Genomic DNA, 22,818 nt, shown 5'->3' with positions numbered 1-22,818 from the left:
AAATCAATCAAAAGGCAGCAGAGAGGGCAGAACTGGGTGTTGATGAACAAATGACTTCAACAAACACGGATAAAAATGGTAAATACATAGAAAATGCACGTACTTCTTCACAGAAGGGATGACAGATTAAAAGGATAATGTTGGAGTTTGCTTTTATGTTTAGGTGTTTGTTCAGAGACTGCATTAAAACACTACTTTTCCTCATTTTATACTAATAATAGATAGTTGTACATGTTATTATGAAAAATAACTTGTTTATAAATACTGTATTTTCAAGATTAGTTCTGTCTCTACACATTTTAATATTCATTAAAATGTGTTTCTGCAAATGGAAAATAAATGTAAATGCTGAAACTTTTCTGAACTACTATTGCTTATGTAGACCTATGATTTTGGACCAAACAAGTCCTTCTTTTCTGCCTCAGTTTAAGATCAGACACCCTTGTTGGGGATGTCCAGTGTATAATGTAGATATAGAGACAAGTCTTTGGTGAGAATATTCAAAGAACTTCAGTTCATCTGTTAAAACAAACATCTATTGTAGCAACTTACTTTATAACAAATAAATCAAGGTCGAGTTATAACAAATAAATCATGGTCGGTCCAGTAAGAGAATGGAACAGGCAAGCAGGTAATCAAGATGTTGTATAATGTATCTCTCAAAAAATAAAAATATTTAAAATAATATATTTACAATTTACAGTATGTTTCCCCACTTTTTCATGAATTGTCAACAACAATTCCCAAGATTGTTAGTGTTCCAGATTTTATTAAGCTTCCAGATGCTACTAAGTGTTCATCTCATTTTCTAGGGCTATCTAAAATAGTGTGTTACAGTGGCTTGACACCATATTTCACTGCTGCCCTTATACTGAATTAACAATACACTGTGGATAATTACTACAATCCTCAACATATAGTCTGGTATGAAATTTCTGATGTAATCAAATATTTTGCTTAATTTGAAAGTATGCAGCTTCAACAAAGATCAGCAGCCATTTTGAGTCACCACAATCTGCACTGTTAAAACAGACTACATTATTTATTAATAACACTTTCTTTTTTATCTGAATTTTTTCTGATGAAATCATCTTAAAAAACTATCTGTTTTTTCCCACCTATAACACTAACAGACATAATGCATAATATAATTTTCCAAGAAATTTGAGATGTATCTTCTGAAGTATAACTGCTGTACAAGTACACAATGGCAAACGTACGTGGACAAATCTATATATTTACACAATCAACAGCACAATGTTATTGTCACTAATAAAGTCTAAATTGATGCTTTAAATTATATATTGTAAACAAAAGAAATAACTGTATTACATTGCTGTAAGAATTCTTTGACTAAATTTAGGAAGTAACATGGTTTATAGCTGCTAATTTAAAGTTTGAAATTGTTCTTTTCTAAGCATTTCATTTTAATTATACTTTAATCCACCTTTATACCATAAAACATGATGTAATTTATATTTGAAACTAGCTGCTCTTTTAATCTACCAAAAATAAACAATCTACTGAAGTAAGAAATAAAGTTAAGATATGCACGTGCCTTCATTACAATGAACTCATGATAGTTTAGGTATTAAACTCTATAATAATGAATCCATCTTGGCATTGATTTGTTTGCTGTACCAGATTAACCCAATCTCAGGGTCATGGGAAGCCACAATCTATGCCGGTAGAAACAAAGCTAATTTTCATTTTCTTCAGAAACAGTTTAATTAGGCAATTCTATGTATGCGAGTTCTGTCATGAAATTAATAAGACTATTGAAAACATTGAAAATTCATAACCAATATACTGACAGACGTCACATTAGAAAAGTTGCAAGAATGCTTCTGAGATAAAAGGACTGAATAACTGTAATTAATTATTACAATAAAAGCACAATTACAATAATTGGTAAGTATGGTAAGAAAAAAAAATTGCTGCAACAATTACATAGCAATTAAACTAGGTTACACTATATGTATATTTGCCCTGCATCAGCTGGGGCCAGAAAGAGAACTGTCTGATAATTGCCCAGCCAAGTGATGTCAACCAGACAGAATGGATGGGTGACCCAAGACTGAGTAAAAGGATCCCGAAGAGGTTAAACCTTTGGTCCAGTTCCAGCTATGATAGGAAAAGGAACTCTGTTTGAGGCTGTCACAAGACTTACTGATAAACAGAAGGTCCATAATCACTACAAACTAGTCCTTAACAATAAAGACAGGTGATTTCCTGAACAGAACAGGTTTTTCTTGTACATTTCACATCACCATACTCTGAGAACTTCAATTCAGAGCCTTTGTATTTGCTCTGATTGCTATCTTTTCCTGACCTTTAATACATTCTTAGTGCATTTTCACTTGTTTGGGAATGGAAAACTTATTTGAAGTGTTTTTGTCAAGCTTGGTTGAATGCTCCCACATGGTCACAAATGGCATAGTCAGCATGATTCTGAAGGCTGCAATGCCACCATGCACAACATTTTGGATAATGAAAGGAAAGGCTCCAACAGACCACCACTGCAGGGACTACCATTTCACTAAAGGGCAGGAGTCAAGAATATTGGACCTAACACTGGGATAAGTAGTAAAATAAAGCACACTACTTGTAGTCCTATAGTGGCAATTTATTCCCTATTAATTTATTCTTTAGTTTAGCAAAAGAATTGCCAATCAGTAAGGTAGATGTAGGAAGTGGCATTTCTCTAGTTACTAAAGCCATTGTACCATGAGATAAAGTTGACTTAAACAACAGAAAACAGCAGGGTATGTGCACAGCAATGTTAAATACATTTCCATGGTTATGTGTTATCAGTGCAAATGGCTGCTCCCATCAGGGTCCTGTCTTGGTCATGCTATCATTGCACATGCTGTCTGGACAATGGAAAGCCAAATAACCAGACAGTGTAGTCTGTCCCCTCCAGTCAGATGACTCCTGAATGGTTTCAAAGGAACAGAAGAGGCCAGGTTCTCAGTTCACTTCTGGCTGTGACACAAAGAGAAAGTCTACCAGGGGCTACTCAAAGAGATACGGTTGGACCAAATATCTGCAATCCCTGAAAACTTCGACTTTGACTAAATAAACACTGGTGCTTTACTAAAAGAATAATGATGTCATTTTTAGGGTCTGCCAACTATGGAAAAGGCACAGATTCTGAAAAATGCAGGACAGAGATTTTTTACTTGTTCTGATCATTGATTTCACCTGAACTTTAATTCATTATTAAAAATATTTACTTGTTTAGCAAATTAAAAAGTATTCACGGAGTGTGCATTGGTGGAGTGGCTGCACTCAGTCACAATACTGTATATATATTTGGCTGGAAAAGAAACGGAAAAGCAGAAGTGTTATGAAGGACCATGAGATGAAAATGACAAAATGAAGGATGAAAGTAAACATGCAAGGATTAAGCAATTGCAAGATCAAAACCAAAACGAAATTACCAACTCAATACATTGAAAAAAGCTGAGTCAAAATACAATGCAAAACTCTTAGCTCTAAAGTATTTAAAGATGAACTCCTATTGCCATGAAAGCTTTTAGCTTTCCTTGAGTTATCAGAACCTTGTACACAGAGAACAGCCATCTTAAATACTCTCTGGGCGATGACATCACAAGTCATGAGACTTGGGTTCACATGATACATAAACAAAATGGACACTGAAACAAAAATCACCTCCTCAAAATGGTGTCATAAAATTAAATACAAATTTTGTCACATCTTGAAAAATGGACATTATTGCAAAGGAAAAGTGAAATCTGCATAGTTTTAAACCCCAGAATCATAACAATATACAGTATACATTAAATAGCTTATAGAACTTGATTATTTTTAAGAGTTTTGGGGCTAACGTATACAATGAAGACTGAATAGGTTTTTCATTTTTATGTCTTTTATTTTTTGTATAGCAATTCTTTCATAACTGAATGCTCTTTTGGTTATAGACAAGATTAGCCTTAATACCTGAGCCTCAGTAAGAAAGTGCCAAGTCACATTGCCAGCCTGGCTTAGAATTTGGGTTTCTTTTACAATGTAGGTGTGTGTAGTGGTAAAATCAGAAGCAGAATGAAATGTTATTGTGACTTATAACTGGCACACAACTGTTGTGAATGGTGTGTTTGTAATATGACCAGACCATTATATTAAAATAATACCTTCCTTCACCTATGGAGGTCTCCATCCATTTCAATAGCAGCTTTTTATGAGGGCATCCATTTCCAAAGTTGAGCATATCTAGCCATTTTACCAGCAGCACATTAAGAGTGCACAAAGGCATCTAGCCGCATTCCTTAATTACTATATGCCCAATTTTATTGCGGAAGTGCTTAGGTGAAAGTCTGGCCAAATTAAATGACAAGCAATCCAATTTCCAATTTAAGTTACATTTTGAGGGGTGGTGTAGATTTGACCAGCTGATATTACTGCTGAATTAAATTCAGTTTATTTTTGTACAATAGAGGACCCTTTCTTAAACTGTATAATATGACAACAGTAAAGCATATTTGCATACATAACCACAAACCTGTATTTAAATGGATTATAATTCATTTAATATATAAAATACTAAGCATGAAATAACATTAATGTTAATGTTTTTTCAATGTATCCAAGCTCCAAGTCATGCTCCACCTAACAGGAAACATGGCAATTTCACACCAAAGGAGAGGAAAATCAAGTATTCAACAATATTAGATTCATACCAAATATGAGAAGGGGTGAAGGTGAGAAAGTTAAATTAAAAAAAAAATTAAAAACTCACAACCAATTGTTAAGCTGAAAATGGGGCAAACTGTCTGACATGGACGAGGTAGTTTATCCTTAACATTACATTGCCAATAGTGGGCATAGTTGAGTAATATGCCTTTATACTCTCTCACCAAAATAAATGTGTCAATATTCCATATCACATCAATGCAATAGTCTTCCACAATAAGGAAAAATCTGTTTCAGCTTTTAGAGAATTGAAAGTGAAAAATGGCTGATTACTCATGCATAACTGACATCCGACTTTACTCTTGATGACTCGGTTGCATTTGATTATGATCAGACACCTACATCAGCGCTGTGACTATTCACCAACTACTTATCGATTGCAGCTGTGAGTCTAGACAAGAGTCACATTTATCAGTGCAACCTCAGCAAAACCACTATGCTGGGCCACAGTGTCAAGCTATTCAATAACCTGAGTTTTAAATTCTAGTAAACCAGTATATGACTTTGCAAAACTAAATGTTCTACCTCTGTTAAAGACAAATGATATTGTTTTTATACTGCAATTACTTGATAATAGCTGACATCTGATATGTTATCAGTTCCCCTATAGTCTATAACTGTAACCAGTCTAAATTCATTTTGATTTGAAATTTTCCTTTGGAATTCCAGAAATAAATAACAAAAATCATATTCACCCATGTAACGTGATACTGTACATTATTTTGGAATAATATAGCAGATTGAATTTTGAGGGGAAATCCTGATAAAACAGTGCATGAGAAATTTAAATATTTATGTTCAAACTCAATAATACAAAAACTAATGTGCCAGCACTTAATTTGCCTTCGGAAGAATGAAAGAGCAGTGCTTATTTCTTGTAGTCTTCTGAATAAAAACTAGGGCTTCACTGTTTACCGTATTCAATGTGTAAACTGCAAATATGATATCAACTGCTGTGCATAAAATGTTTTCAAATGCTAGTCCTCTTGTAAAAATACAGCAGGTGAAATTCCTGTTGAAAAATTATACACAGGAAAGCACATTGAAATTGCTGGGTTTTGCCACCTTTATCACATTTTCTGTTCAATGGTTACAGGAAGCCTGCATTGACTCAGTTTTTGTTTACTTTCATTACCTTAATATTATATGACCTTCATTAGTTTTATGACAAGAAATGAAACTATAGATATGTGCAGAAACTTTAAAAGCTTTTGTGATTGGTCATATCTCAACCATTTTCTAATGCATCCTTAAGAGATTTGACAAGTTAGCTTAGTTGAAAGATTGTAGAAATGACATGCAATTCTGCTCTCATCTTGACACATAAATGCTGCATAGTATCTTCATCTAAGAGTATCATTTTCAAGGCAGTGTAGCAGCTCACCTAAACTCCATTCACCCTTTCTATTTTGTGAGCCAGCATAGTGTAATGGAGAGTCAGAGCCTACGCCAGCAACAACCAATGGGGACAGGAACCAACCTTGGTAAGCAAAGTACATGGCACACTCACTGCTGCTGGGCCAATTTAAATCTGACATTCAACACTACTAAATGCGTTTGGACGGAAAGAGTGCACAACGCTCAACAAAGATCATTGAGAGCACAAAGAGAACCAAAGAAAACATGTAACTTGATACAGTTAAGTTAATAAGAAGCCAGGCACCACCTGGCCATCTATGTTCATTAAACCTGAAACTGTTATATCTTATGCACCTTCATTGGAAAACTGTCAAAGCTCAGGTAGAAATTCGGCATGTCATGCACTTATGTAAACTCTGGTAAGAAAGCCTTATTTATTCTGTTCTGAGGGGCTAATTTAAACTGCTTTGCTTTCCCACATTGATTGGACAGGCAATGAACACATGAAAGCGTTTAATTTGAGGAAATGTGTCTTCTATATGGTACATTTGACTTAAACAAGAATGCTTTATTATAAATATGCCTTTATTTTATAGAATACCACAAGACGTAACAAACAAAGGCACAAGAAATGTAAATTAGTGGAAGTATACAGGCTTGACTTCCATGTATGCAACACACATTACCTCCTAGTATCTTAGCTATGGCAGAATTACTTTTAGAGCATATATAACCAATCTGATACCCAACCAAAATGACATGCATTACATTCCCAAAGTCGCCTGTCCACATGTTTGAAGGGGGCATAATCTATCATGGCAGCATGAATGCAAGTCTGGAACTAACCCTGGATGGTGCGTAGTTCATCTCAGGGCAAACTTAGATAAACATTGCCACTCATACTGAAGCAATTTATAATCACCTAAAATTCTAACATAACATATTTGGGGTGTGGAGAAAAACCAAAGCTGAGACGGGGAGAACGTGCAGGATGCTGGACTCATGAGGTGGTAGATCTAATAGCTGTGCCCCTGGCTGGCACAAACCAGAAGGTTTGACCTATATTACTATTATAATAATTTATACAAGAGCTAATAAGTTATCTTGGATTGAATGAACACAGATACAGAGATAACTCAGAATCAGTTATTGGTAAGACTTCCTAAACCTTTTCTGTTATTAGATATAAGACATGGTAGCACAGTGCACAGTGCTACAGATATCAATTTGATTCTTGATCTGTTTGCTGAGAGGAGGTTGCATGCTGCCTTGTAGATTTTCTCGGGGGATCCTGGCTTCCTTCCACAACCCAAGGACATGTAGCAACTGTAAATTTGCTTCAGATGAGTGAGTGTGGGTGTGTGTGAATGTACTGAAGTCCTATCCCCGACTGATTCCTGCCTTAGAAACAATGTTGTTTCTCTAAACTGCGGCTCCCCATGACCCTGCAATGGAAAAAGTGGGTTTAAAAAACGTACCTATGACTAGAGGCTACAAAGCGTCAACCTATTTTAAATTTAGCTTGTGAAAGTTTTAGGATATCTTAAAAAAATCAAGGGCCTTGTAATGGACAGGCACTCTGGCTAAGGGCCATTTCCTGTTTCGTGCTCAGTGCCACTGGCACAGGCTTTGACCCCCTATGATTAAAGAGATTTGAGAATGTTATGATATGATTTGATTAAAAAAAAGAAAAAAGTTCTGAACGTGACTGCCTGATCACTGTTCTAAGGATCATGAGTTATTTCTGCATACTTACTGACCAGCATACTAATGAAACATAAGTAGTATAAATAGACATGGATAATTTTTTTTTTTTAAATAATACAACAAGCAAAATCTTTCACAAAAAAATTTAGTGGTGAGCTAATTAAAAGATTATTGTAGAAGGATAATAATAACCCATTTCCATTTTTTTTGCCCTGTAAGTACACAGTAGCACTTATATTTGCACTTGAGTTGACAGGCTTCTAAGTCAAAATTTATTCTAAAAAGCATCCTTAACATTAAATGACCTCTCATGGTGTTGCTCAGACAAGCTACTGACTGTATTTCAGCTGGCATTCAGAAAAGGAAAAAAAAAAAAAAAGAAAGTAAGCTGCTGCAGCAGATTTTCAGCCTACCACAAAGGCCGCCAGACTCCTCTGTGGTGATTCCCATTCTAAACAGCTGTTAATGTAGTATCCAGCGTTGATAAGAGCCATGATACAGCGTTTTACACGATTGAAATTCCTCAGCAGCAGCTGTAAAAGGATAGAACATCATGGAGAGAGATGTGTTAGTTTCTGTCACATTTGTATTTAACTCTAGGCTTTATAATGGAAATTAGTACCTATCCCCACATGATCTCACTTCAGCAAGGACGCAGCATTACAAACTGGGGATTACAGGATGATTGACCAGGAATGTGGCATATTTTATCAAATGTTAACTTCTCTTTTCGGAAAATCATGAAACAGGAAGATCAGAAAGGTTAATATCTAATATTTACAATTTGCTTTGACCAATTCATTTAAAAAAGGGACAATTTTAGTTATTCGAATTGTTCAACAAGATCTAACTTTGTGCAGCAATTTGTGACCTGGAACACTCATTCCTGTGACACACTTTAATACTCTGAGAATAGCTGACAGACGTGAGGCAATATAAGATTGGAAGCAATCTGTCACATTCTTGGCAAGGCAACCTATTTTAATCCAGTTTTAGTCTTTTAGCAATTTAGAGGCAGCACAGATAAAGCCATAAATAGATACAGGAATGGTACCCTGAAAATGGCAGAACTTGGCAGGGGTCAAGACGCATATGTGCTGAACTTTCATTTACATATAGCACGTATGCAGTTATTGTACTTTGTTTTAATAAACAATTAAAAGCTGATTTCTGCCTTTAATGGTAGAAAAAGTGTAATAATCAATACAATATTACTATATGTTAGTACTTTAACTTGAATTGCATTAATAAAAAACTATACACAGAGATATTTTAAACAAACCTATATATGTGAGAAATTATTTTTTTATTAAACAAACATACTTGACAACTAAAAATAAATATCCGTTAGTAGGTTATTCAGTTCATTTAATGTAGACAATGAAATCGTTTTGCTTTTGCGTACTGTGCCAATTCACAAAAGACTAAAGTGCACAAATTATGGTATGTATTATTAATGCACTTTTTCATTTTTTTTTAGTTATAACAATTGTTAATATTACTATCTGGAATCACTTATTTGTTTTAAATTTTATCTTCAATTTTTTTTTTTTGTTTAAAGATGAAGGTTAATTAAAAATAGGGGCCTGCCAATAATTAGCTTTAAAGCTAGTATACAAAATAGATAGATAGATAGATAGATAGATAGATAGATAGACAGACAGACAGACAGACAGACAGACAGACAGACAGACAGACATACTTAAATTTGATTTCTGGTGGTTTGGTTACTTAACAAAACCATCGTCTGCTTCTATTAAGATTTTTCAGGTAAGGAAGACAGACAGGCAGGTAAGGCTATTATATTCACTAATCATGGCAACCTATAAGCCTATATTAGTAATTTAATAATTAGAATAAAACAAAAAAACAAACAAATCCAAGTTTCTTTTCTAATGGCTTTACTTAGTTCTTTCTCTTCCATATCATATTTACTGTGTTTCATTAAAACGAATATTAAATAATACCTTAAATTGTTCAAATGCATCATCCTCAGAAACTGTAGCTTTTGCATTCAAACAACCCTGAACGGAAGCTTGCTAAATCCAAAGGACCGAGTGTCTCTGAACACAAGGATGTCATAGGACACCAGGGCAAAATATCAGCTCCACATTTTTTGTGATGCGACTCTTTTGGACTCACTTCCGCCCAACCCCCACCTCAATCAAGTTCTGAAGTGTTAAACTCTCTAAACTACATACACAGGAGTGACAATGGCCTGGATTACAGACAGTCCCTCTAGATGGGAGCAGTGTTTCTTCAAAAGTATATTTCTGACCTTCTGTCACGGCCATTCGCTCGCCTCATCTTGCTGCCCTTTTTTTTTTCCACTGTGGCTTTTTTTGTGACTGCTTTTCTTGCATCCAGCTTATAGGAGATTGGCTTCAATTCACACTAAATGTAATTCTTTTTTTCAGGAATAAAAACACAATACCTGCTTGGAAACCCTTGGTTCCTCCTCTATATACTTCTGCTCAACGGGAGTTAATGTTCTAATGCCAGCCTTCACCTATAAAGTGCAAATTCTGTTGTCATTTAGAGTAAACATAAACAGAAGATTCAATATTATGGTATGCTAATAGTGAATAGTAAGATATATTTATACAAAGGGAAAGATGCAGGAGACAAAAACGCATAAACTCAGATCTAAACCATGCTGATAGCCTGTCAGCCTTTGTGACAGCAGTATGCAGAATATGCAGTGTGTGCAGGGAGAGCAAAGCTTGTTTCACCCTCTTCTACTCATCTCTCTCTCTCTCTCTCTCTCTGAAACACACACACACATGCACACACACACACACACACACACACAGAAATGATAAAAAAATTGTTAAAATTGAGGACACACATTCTTTGAATTTCTTAATAGAAAGATTATAATGCAAGTTTTTACCAACATTAAAAACAAATAGAAAATAAAAAAAGCTAAAGTTAAGACTTACAGCGTTAAAAATCACATCTATTTCGAGATAGATGACCCCCTTTGTTGGCCCTGTCAGCGGCTTGTTTTTCAAGACGTAGGCTTTCTGCTCACCATTTTGAATCTGAGGGAAAAGGACATGACAGCCGTCTGTCTCGCAGTCTCAACTGAATACACTCCCTCTATGAACTCTGACCCTGAGCTGCTGAAACTGACAGAGAGCCCAAAACAACTGTGGCAACTCTGACAAGTACCTGTTCATTACCAGGAGCAAGTCTGTCAAAGAGAAATTAACCATCCTGGGACTCAACATTGCCGCGAGTTGGTACATTGTACATTAAGTTTTTTTTCTTATTTTTTTTTTTATTATTGAGCTATTATTATAAACCTTCATTGAGGAATGACAGACAAACAGGGCTTTTATTTGTTTGGTATAACAGAAGAAACTGATAGAATAAGTTGCAGCAGACAGCAAAACTTACCGAGAGCAGAGGGATGGCAACCTTGCCCAAAAAGTCTGCACTCCGATCTCTGTCTTCATCATAAACCGTCACCTCGAGGACACTGTGGATATCTTTAACATTGCTGAAGAATTAAGATAGCAAACAGAAAAAAACAGCATCTCAGGATAGTAGTGGCTGTAGCAACTAACGCAAAAGCAAACAAAAGAAGAATATGGCGACTATTAATAATAATATTGACCATTATATAGCCATGGTTATTGTGTGCAGGGCACAAAGGGGCATCTAATGGAAAATTTGTATTATCAAACAAAATGTATGTTTGTAATTGAGACTAGACATCAGGTATTCAAACTGATTTAAGCTAATACAAACATCAGTTACCAAAATTGCAAACAAAATATTGTTTGCTTTTTTCTCAAGTATGCTACTGAATTTTGGAAAACTGCTTTTTTTAATTTAAGAAGTGCATTATATCCTCTATAATATTGACTGTCTAGTTCAATCTGTGAAATTGTGTTCTTTCAGAGACAGAATTCTGGCATATAGGAATGTAAAGAGATGATAATAACCCTAAGCAACATAGATGTATGTAAATAAGTGAGAACATTTAACTAACTGCAAAATACAGGCTTTTTAATACTAGGGAAAACACTGTTTTCTTACATATTAATTTATATTTGTCCATCAATTTCCAACAGATTCCTTAAATTTAACATTTTAAAATAAAGGCCTTTTTTTCTGTCAAATATAAATCACAAGCATAGCTTTCATGCATATTTTCTACTGGAGTCTATATAAGGAAATTTGTACAACACGTCAAACATTTTAATTTCTGAAAAACAGTCTTGTTTCAGTGGACACCACTATGGCAGCAAGTGTAAGTTCTTTTTGTTTTTAATTACTTTTACTCGGTGTCGCCCAATGGGCCTTATACTTTATATGGTGGCTTATACTCTTCCAAGCAGTGTGCTAAACTCAACTTCTCTTTCCTAATTTTTTTTTTGTGCCCATTATTTCCTTTCATGTTTGGCTGACATCATCGTAATGAAACTGTCCAAGCTGCACACTTTCTATGAAGCTGAAGCTCACTTAGCTATGCTGACAGCATTTACAGGATTTACATCCCATAATCCTCTTTACAATGCAGAGCAAAAATGTAATGTTGGATGATTATGTACTTTTTTATGTAAAATAACTACTGATTATTAACACATATTAAAAAGTTAATCTCAGTCAATCAGCACAAGTCTAACAAATCAAGAATTTCAAAACTTTGAAGCAAGTTACTCCAAATCATTTAAAGATGCTTCTATAAAATTAAGTTCTGCTTAAAGGCATAATTAAGAAATAGTGTTTGCAAGCAAAACCAAAACTATAATGTAAACCCCCTGCTAAGCTGAAAAGGCACCATATTACATATTTTGTTATTATAAAATTATATGCACATTAATGTAAGGAAAATGCTGAGGGAAATTTAGGGGCCTGAGTTGCCTCGGAAGCTTGCATATTGTAATCTTTTTAGTTAGCCAATAAAAGGTGTCATTTTTCTTGACTTCTCACTTGATACATGCTAGTAAATTTATGTATAAGTACACTCAAATTCACATGTATAAATTTATTTCATTAAAAAAATAAGAAATTTAGAAACACAGTTTTGGCGTTTGAGATTTCTTTATCACAACAGTCAATATTGTCTTTTTAACCTCTTTTAATTCCATATGGTGGAATTACATTTTCAATTATGACCCTGATATGAAATAACTAGGTCTAGAAATTTGATGGCTGGATAGACGCTGATGCAGCCCTCTGACATCTACCTCTGCTTTACATACCGTATACATATGTCTGTAGGCACTTATACGTTTATACACTCTCCCAGAACAGTATTTTTAGCCATACTGCCTTCAGTTTATCATTAGGGCATATTTCACAACATATAGTGCTGAAAGTGTGTAGTCTGGACATCTTTGGCAGGGCTGGGGGGCAGCCTTTTAAATCCCTTAAATTTACATAAGGGTACTTTTGCAACCCTCAGATCTCAAACAAAATGCACAGTATAAATGTCCCTTTTGACAGCAGTCTTTAGGAAAGTATGAGGACCTGCAGGCTACAAACTGTGCAGTGGTCAATTAGTTCTGCCCTCTCTTATGTGGGGGGTCTTTGTAAAGATGTCAATCTGTAAAATGCAAAAGTATTGTTGTCTGGTCGTAGTGTGGAAAAAGTGGTCATAAAACTAGTCAGTAGGACAGACGGCATCTCACACTAATATAATCTCTTTTACAATTTATGCAATTTATTTTAACTTTGAATTTTCTCAAAAGTACCTAAAATTTGGATGTAGCTGTGGTCAGATCTTTAACAGGGGTCTTAAATACTTTGAATAGGACTGTCATGGATTACACTAAATAAATTCACATCTTCATGTAACTTATATTTTTAACTTTGTTTCAATCAACATTATTGTGTTTATTTATGTATTGTTATCAATAGACCTACTTTATACAAACTAACACACTGGATTAGATATATGATATTCCCAAAAAAATGTATTAAGTAAGTTAATCCACTACCTATAAAAGAGCAATCACCCAAATTTTTAAATGACCTTACATAAAAAAAAATACACACATAAGGTAAACCATATTTCCAGAATAAAATACAATTTCAGTAATTAAAAAATTGTACATTTACAATGGTGTTTGTTTAAAAAGTGTAATTTAAATATCAAAAATGATTTGTATAAATGTATCAGTTACCATAATTATTATATTTGGGCGTAAATGTTATTAAAAAACAAAGTTTAAAATGTATCACAGAAAACAGTGATTTTCATATTGTTCAGAAAAACCTATGAGTTATTGAATCTATATTTGTAGTATTTGTATTTTTATGCAATTTTCAGAGATTTAGAAATACATTTAGATATTTGCATGCAATTGTTACGTCCAATTTCTACAACTGTTTTCTCTCCATCTCATGGCCCTAAACTGGATTAAGAGGGTTCAGTGATGGGCAACTGGGTATTTGTGTGCCATTCCAATTACAAAACAAGCAACTAAAAGCAAAATATATCATAAGTTAAATAAGATGGCATTTAAAATTAGCAGTTTAAAGCTCAAAAGGTAGGTGTAGAATGATTTCAGCCAAATAAAAACATTATTTAGACTAACAACATTTTCAATGGTACACAGTAAAATTGCACACATATCTACATTTGACATTTTATAGTTATAAAATAAAAGATGTTGAAGAGGAGGCAGGGATTTGTGACAAATATTTATGACCTTGAAAGAAAAAAAAAGTTTAAATTTGCAGCATTTGAGAAGCCCGTTTGGAATGTGTCAGTGTGCTGGATCTCTCTGTCTCCGTCTCTCTTATGCATACGCTTTAAACACAGTGAGGGAGAGAGAGTGAGAAACAGAGAGAGGGTTTACCCCTTTTAGGGGGGATTATGTATTTCATTCAAAATCTTGGATTCCTGAGATCACTTCTAAGAAAAAATACATACATATATAAATTATTATCAAAATACTAGATCTGAGGCTGACTAAGAGCTCAGCATTTCATTTTTTAACTTCAGTGAGAATGCTGCAGATGCTAAATGAGTGCTTATTTCTGACGCTCTTCTTCCCTTAATTGTGTTTGCTTGGCAAGAGGAGGCTACACACTCAGAAGTAAATGCAATCTCTGAACAGAATGAGACTCAATGGTGCAGAGAAGCCAAAAGACTGATTAACAAAGGGGTTATGGTGCAGGACTTACAAAGTAAAAACCTTGTTCCACTCCGGGTTTAGATTCTTGTAGACAGTGTGCGTCTGCAGTCTGTCATTGCCTAACTCAACAACGCAGAATGGGTCACTTTTGCCTACGAGGGGAAAACAGAGGAAAGATAAAGGGGGATACATTAACTTTATCGCAGACTTCTTGTATTCATACGTCTATTAATCCAGTAACCAAGAACAGGAGGCAGCAGGCGAGTATTTACTGATAAACATGCTAGAAATCGCTGCAAGGGAGATAGTTACCACCTTTTGTAACCTTGAAAAAAACAGCAGGTTAAGCTTGGCACTTTTTTTTTTCAAATAAGCATTATACTGTATGTTTGTATAGGCAGAAACAGAAAAGATAATGATTCTAAACAAAAATGAAATGCCTTACAGCACTACTGTCTAGATGAACATTCAGATTCTAATTCATTTATTAAAGAACTGCATAATAGTTATATTTTTGTATGCATTCTGAATGCATTCCAGCATAATGGGAGTTTCAGATGAAAGTGAATATGCATTGTTCTCCTTTATATTTTGTTATAGTCTGAACAAGGCAAAACAAAAAAAAAAAAGCACGGAAGAAACAACACTGTCTGTGAATGTAATAATATCCGTTACTTCTGGAAAGATTAACAAGTTTCACTGTTTTCATATTATAATAACATCTTCCAAAATACATTCCAAAGAAGTGTGTTAGAGGTTGAGATGCAACTCCGTATTGCCAAACCTTTTGTTTCTTCTTTGTTTAACATAATAGATGATGTGAAAAGGTTTAAAAATTTTAGCAAAAAATGGTCTTCTGCAGTGTACTGTATGTTTAGTCTAATATATTCAGATGGACTCCTCCAAGTTTATCTTAATGTTATTACAAAAGCAGGTCATTTATATGAAATACTGAATAAATGTCACTGCAATCAATAGAAAGCAATTTCTGCCCACAAGGCATGGCCACCAAACTAACATATCGATCCATTACTATGTGAGAGGTTAATGTGCATATTAACTTAAATGGTACACAATGATTATAAAAGTATGCTGCATAAATTACATTGCTGACAATTAGTTTGTTCCATGTAGACGATATGCAGCTTAAGAACATATAGGCTAGAATGTTTTATTCATACTTTTTATCATTTAGTTCATAGGGTATAATTAAAAAAAAAATTAAAAAATTACATATATTCCTGCATGCACCCACCCATCCATACACACACACACACACACACACATATATGGATTTAGTGACTCCTAGTCCTGTTTAATGCAATATAAATATATTCCAAGAACAGATATCACATTAAAAATAAACAAAATGGACTGAGTCATTTACTTAAATATCTGTATTTGGTAGCTGTTACATAATTTGAAATCTAAGATGCCTCGAAATCACAGTTCTGAAAAAAAAAGTGTTCCTCTCAGCAGCCCCACAATGCACTGCCTGCAAAAATCATGACAGCAAATATCAATGACGCACGTTCAAGTGCATTTAAGATGAATGAAATCTACATCTGTATTTAAATGACTGCTAACCTCTTAGTATAGAGAGGTTTTTTTTTGTGAAACAATGCTTTCCAATAAACTTGTTCATAGGAATATGTCTTTTTGAATAATAACACCATCTCACTAATATTTAAATTGCTCGATGAGTTGTTTCTTTGATTACCATTTATTAGGTACGTATATATTAGTCCTTGCATGAAATCAAAGTACAGCAAAAATATACTAATAAAGGAAAATGGATACTGTGAAAAACACATTGCAATTTAAACTCATTAAAAATTAAGGAGAAATAAAAAATAACAAATAGTTTGTTATCCGTTCATTTTTAATAAATTACAGTGTTTTATTTTTCATTCTGTTAAAAGTATATTTTGGTCTTTTGGACCTTTATATGTATTTGAAATTATTTTTAAGATGGTGCCACATACCTGTAACTCCAGTCCTAGAAGACAGATTCTTACGCTAAACTAAATAATTTAATGGAAAAATATTTGAGGAAACAAAACAAAAGGAGCTCCTGTACACAACACACATAAATGGTTTAACACAACAGGACAGGAACATAGACCAAAGAAATAGCACACACCTAAATCTGTGGATGGATTGCTGACTCTAAACTGGCACTGGTGTGCATGTCCTGAAATGGCCTTTTATAAACCTGTCAGGGGTCTTCAGCCCCGTGTGACCTTGATTTGGATGAAGCGGGTTTGAAATTGCATATATGCATTGTACATTGTATATATTAAAGTTAGGTTCGGAATGAGATAGTGTGAAAAATGAAAGAGTTTTACATAATCAATCAATTCTAAATAGTGTTTTTCATAGTGAATGATAAAGCAAGTGAGAATGGAACAATAAGGAAATTAATACAAAAAACTATTTTTGTAGCAATGCAATTTATTTATAAGATAAGTTACCTGATAAAACTAACTCAGACACAATATGTTGTTTTGCATTAAAAATAGTTACTTCCATACAAAATAATCGTAATAGCTAATACAGTTTAATTGGTCGTGTAACAGGCCCATTCTCATCAAACAGTTTCTTATGCTTTTGTACTACAAATTACGTTTGATTCTCCTTAATGCTTTTGAGAACTCAGCATAAAGAAGCATGCAAATAAAAGTACTTATGTAAAACTGGCAGAAGGATTACATTAGCTCCTACGCTAGTCTGCTTTTGACAATTTTGTTTCTAAAATCAGGCAGTTAAAGAGGCATCAAGTTGTGGCTTTTTGTTTGTGTCGTTATATTTTTGAATTAGTAGCTGAAAACTCGAGTGTACTGTGGTACAACAGAAATTAGCAAAGAATGGGAGATCAATAGAAAGTACTGAAGGGAATCAAATATAAAATTCATTGAATATAACATTAACGTTATCTATGTTTCCTGAGAGGAGAATTACACTAGATCAAAAATGAAGCCTATTTTAGGTGCATTTTGAATTGTAATGTACTCAAAAACTCAAAACATCATTCTTACTAGCTTTTTACATTCCCAACATGTACAATTGTTGTTTTTATATATATGTACGTGTGTGTGTGCATATACAAACAGGGTGGCGCATGATAAGGAGCCCAGCTCTGGCAAATGTAATCCCCATGTACATTTTTTTTTATTATTAGTTCTGGTATGCGTGTTTGCCTGAGAGAAAACATGCAATATACATTCACTGGCCACTTTATTAGGTACACCTGTTCAGTTGCCTGTTATCACAAATATCTAATCAGCCAATCACTTGGTAGCAACTCAATGCATTTAGGCATGTAGACATTGTCAAGATGACCTGCTGAAGTTCAAACCAAGCATCAGAATGTGGGAGAAAAGCGATTTAGAATGGCACTTTTGGATTGTGAAACTGTGTGTTGGTGTAGGCGTCTTTAAGCTGACATGTGATGGATTCATGGAATAGTACTGTATCTGTAATGCTGCGAGTGCTCCTGAAAATGTACAGCTCAGAAGTCAGTGAGAGAGTTGTGTGCTACTGCTTCTGTGAGCAATGCACCAAGAATTGTACCAAACCAAGAAAACCTTCCATGTGTTTCCTTACAGGATGCCATCAATTCTACGGATTGTATGGAAAGATGTCCTCATAACATGGTATGGCGTTTATCATAAAAGATAGGTGTGTTGAGAAGGTAACTTCGGTGGGGGCTGGGCGGTCTTGTGGCCTCGGAGCCCCTGTGGATTTTGTTTTTTTTTTTCTACAACCCTCTGGAGTTTTCTTTTTTTTTTTTCTGTCCTCCTGGCCATCGGACCTTACTTTATTCTTTGTTACTTAGTATTGCCTAATCTTATTTTTATATTTTTCTTCTTGTAAATCACTTTGAGTGACATCATTTGTATGAAAACACGCTATACAAATAAAACAGTAACGGCGCACTGTATGTCCTCTTTCTTTGTATGTTTAGCATTCGTTTGGTCAGAGCTTGATGCGCTAGCTGCTTCCTGAGCAGCTCTTCATTTCTCCACCATAGCGGCCCACTTTTTCTCTTCTTCCGTCTGCATCTTTTCGCATTAAAACTGATTAAGTCAGTTTTTGTGTTGCAATTACTTAGTACGTTTTTCTTAATGTTTCACTTAAGCTGGCACTTAAGTCTTCAATCTGCCTCAAGAATGATTTAAGATATGAAGAGGTAGGGGAAGTGACGGCGAAGATGGTAGGGATGAGAACGGCACCTGTAGACTTGCGCCACACAGCCGCCCTGCTGGCCACTGCCGAGAGCTGATTCTACAATAAAATCAAATAAAAATAAAAAGAGGAATAACCTTGGAGGTCAATCATCACCCGAAAGCGGATAGTAGACGTCACATAGTATATGTGTACCAAATTTCAGGTCAATAACGGTTTGCGAGATACAGGTGATTTAAAATCCTGGACAGATAAACGGACAGCCACAGTATCGTATTATATAAGAATATGTTGTTGTTGTCATTTTCAAATTTCATTCATATACTGTGCATGTAAAATCCTTGAAAACACACTTACTATAAAAATGCAAAAATTTAATTCAAAGAGCTGCAAGCTTCTGTTTTGTTAGTGTTAGTGTTCAGAAAACCATAAACTGAAAGACATTGTGCTGTGATAATGCAGAAAACACTGCTAATGAAAAAAGGCATAAATGCTTGTCCCATTTGCCAGGAAGCACCTGAATGACCTCCAAACCTTTTGGGAGTACAGATGGGGCAAAGGTTTTGTTTCTTGGACAATATGGGTTCCATTATGTCTGCTATAAGGCAAACATAGCATTTCCCAGTAAGAACATCATAACAATGATCACACATGGCACTGGCAGAATGATGATATGGTAGATGCTTTGCTGCCTCAGGACCTGCACAACTTTCTATAACTGAAGGAACAACAAATTCAGATCTTTATCAGAAATGTCACATCATCTGTCCATGAGCGGAAGCTGAAGCATGATTGAGTCATGCATCAAAACAATGATCCCAAACACAAAAGCGTTTTTTTTTTAATTAATTTCCATAGGACAATAAGCAAAAAATGGTGCCAAAATATACAATGATACAGAAACACTGTCAGTTTTCTTTCTGATCACCGGGTCTTCGGTTAACATGATTTCCATCACATTTTAACTACAATTTTTGGCTCTTCCTAATATATTTCTTGAAAATACTGTAGATGCCTACTTAGGTATTCAATATTACATTGTTATGTACTTCTATGTGTCTTTTCTGGGATTGTAAATGCAATTGTTTTGAGTGCTACAGCCATTATTTCAACTCACAGTTTTCATAATTGGGGTATGAAGAGCTGTACCCTATACTGGGAGCACTAAATGCAAGGCAAAAAGTAACTTAGGTGCCTGGCCATTGCAGTTCACACATGCACAGACACACACACTTGTATAGTTTTGGGTTGACACTCCTTTGGGATGAAAGTGGAGCATTCAGAGAAAACCCAAGCCAACCTGATATGAGTTGCATCTCTAAACAGGCAGTGATCCGTGCCAGGTATGGTACCTGGGTCCACTGAGAAATAAGGCAGCACAGTTAACCACGACACCCAATATACCACAGAACTGTAAATTAATTAGTACTAAGTGTTTTATGCTATTAATTCAATTCAAATCAAATTTTATTCGTATAGTGCATTTCTACAGTGAGTATTGTCACAAAGCAGCATCAGAGATTGCGCCTTAAACCCCAATAAAAATGTATAACATGTCAGTAACAGGTAGGGTAGTAAAAACTTAGAATTCATGGCAAGTGCTAGATAATTAATGTTCAAAATAAAAGCTGTCTGTTTTATTGTACACAAAGTAAAAATAACGCAATACAATAGCAACTTTTAAAGAAGAGACAAAAGACAAACAAAAGTGTAGATTTCATTGTGAATTCTGAATGTTAACATACAGGCCTGACTAAACAGACGTTCTTAGCTTAGATTTGAACACTGAAAGAATGTCTAAATCTTGTAGGTTATCCGATAAAAAAGGGTGCTGTGTGATTCTATTTCTATTAAATCTGTGATCAAAAGTTCACGTTAGGTGTAAGTTAATTAAAAGAAACTACAAATGTGGCTCTTTGTCCACAGTTCATTCCTACCCTGTATCCATTGTAGCTGGTTTAGGCTGCAACCCACCAACACTGAACTGGATTGAATAGAATTGATAAAGGATGGAAAAAAGTAACGTCTACTCCATTATTACATAAATTTGTGTGTGTGCGACTTTTGATAGGTGTGTGGAAGCTCAAAAATCATAGCATTTTAAACACATACTGCAAGCTCAAATAGTGGCCCTCAAAAATATGCCACAAGTGTAAAAAGAGATCTACTTTGATCACTGTAGTATATGCCATCCTGCTTCTGTTGCGAACAGGAATTTATCTTCACCATTTTTAACTGAACTGATGGGGCAAAATCATTCTGAACTACTGTGAGTAATGAAATGCTACAGGCCATTAAAAATTAAATTGAAGGCAAATACAGTTTTAATTCAAAGGTTGCCAACAATTAGACATTATGCATTATAAATTGTAGGCAGATGGTAATTGGAGAGTGTAAAAATCATGGGCAGTTGAAGAGATGAAGTCTTCTTCCCCAGCTTAGTATTTGTTTAGTGGATATTTATCATATTTTCTGTGAGACATGCCAGTGGTACTCCAGATAAATGCCTCAATTAATTGTACTGGGGGAGAGACCTCTTCGTGCTGAACCGGAGCTGTGAGCTCTTTATTAAAAGCAATGTTCTGTAGCCCATAACCTTGTTCCTTGACACCTCTCTAGTTTCCAATTTAAACAAGTCCCCACGCTGCCTGCTCTAAAGGGCTTTGTCTCCCTGTCATTGTTAAGAGAGGCGAGAAGTGTGAAATCAGAGCTCATGAGCTGAACGGTTCCCCTGGGAACACTGGACTGCGCAGAAGGTCAAAGTCATGGGCTGGACCATCTGAAAGTGTCTGATCGCTGGTCTGTGACACAGCAGGGGAGGCCTGCCATTGAACATGTCTTAATTAAAGCTCACAGACAGCCAAACAGACTGTTTGCAAGGGGAAGACATCAAAACAGAGGCCCAGATTTTACATTCCTAATGATTCTGTGAAGATGAAGACTGCTGCTGTGAATGTAAGAGTACTGGCTGATAATACAAAAAAGAAAAGATAGGTTTCATCTGCTCTTTTTTTTTAAAGTTTTACCCGCTGATTGCAGGCATCATCTTTTAACACTACAATGGAATGCCTAAACTCTGGCAGTAAAAATCCACCTACAAATATATTTTCAGTAAGACTATGCAAGTAACCAAAATTATAAAATTAGCTGTTTTGAAAAGTTGACATTCTGTTAATCCAGTATGGAATGAATGAGAATGGAGCAGTAAATAAATCAACGACTGCAAACTCTGTTTCTTTACTATTAAAAGCCTATCGAGTATGCTTTCTGTTCAAAAAAGATAGTGAGAGTGAGGGAACGCTACAGGGCAAAACTTCTCCTACTGGATATTGGAAGGAAAGAAAACTTGTAAACTGCCCTGCCATAATGTGACTCTACATGTGCAATCTTACATGTTATGCATAGGGTGTGTGGTAGGTTTGTAAAATAAAGGCTATGGCACGGCAGTGCAGTGGTTAGCTCCTTTGCCTCAAAACACAAGAGTCCTGTTTTCAAACCACACGCTGGTCATAATCTGCATGTTTTCTCGAAGCATTCTAGAATTTGTTGTATCCCAATGATAATGCAGTCTAGACTAATAAGCACTTATAAACTTGCCTTTTTTTGTATAAGTATATTCTGCAGTAGTCTATTTTTTTTTCCTACCATACATTCAAAACTGCCAATTTGTCTCTGATCTCCTGTAAACTTGTACTGGAAAAAAAAAAAAGTTTAAAAAATTCAAAAAGGATGGTTACAAATTGAAGTCAATAGG

At 35.0% G+C, this 22,818-nt stretch overlaps 1 protein-coding gene across 7 annotated transcripts in view; it reads right to left on the bottom strand.

Moving 5' to 3' along the window:
- The window catches only part of mctp1a (multiple C2 domains, transmembrane 1a), an 890,372-nt gene that overhangs the window by 300,092 nt on the left and 567,462 nt on the right, over positions 1 to 22,818 (bottom strand). For all 7 annotated transcript variants that reach the window (XM_051929433.1, XM_051929436.1, XM_051929434.1 and 4 more), the window contains 5 exons: positions 14,926 to 15,028; positions 11,182 to 11,284; positions 10,722 to 10,823; positions 10,214 to 10,288; positions 8,193 to 8,312 (listed from right to left, as the gene is read on the bottom strand). In XM_051929433.1, coding sequence (XP_051785393.1) covers positions 8,193 to 8,312; positions 10,214 to 10,288; positions 10,722 to 10,823; positions 11,182 to 11,284; positions 14,926 to 15,028 — 503 coding nt within the window. The remainder of the gene's footprint in view (positions 1 to 8,192; positions 8,313 to 10,213; positions 10,289 to 10,721; positions 10,824 to 11,181; positions 11,285 to 14,925; positions 15,029 to 22,818) is intronic.

Source organism: Erpetoichthys calabaricus, chromosome 7 (genome assembly GCF_900747795.2).
Source record: "Erpetoichthys calabaricus chromosome 7, fErpCal1.3, whole genome shotgun sequence".
Lineage (NCBI taxonomy): Eukaryota > Metazoa > Chordata > Cladistia > Polypteriformes > Polypteridae > Erpetoichthys > Erpetoichthys calabaricus.
This window is presented reverse-complemented; position numbering and strand designations above follow the sequence as displayed.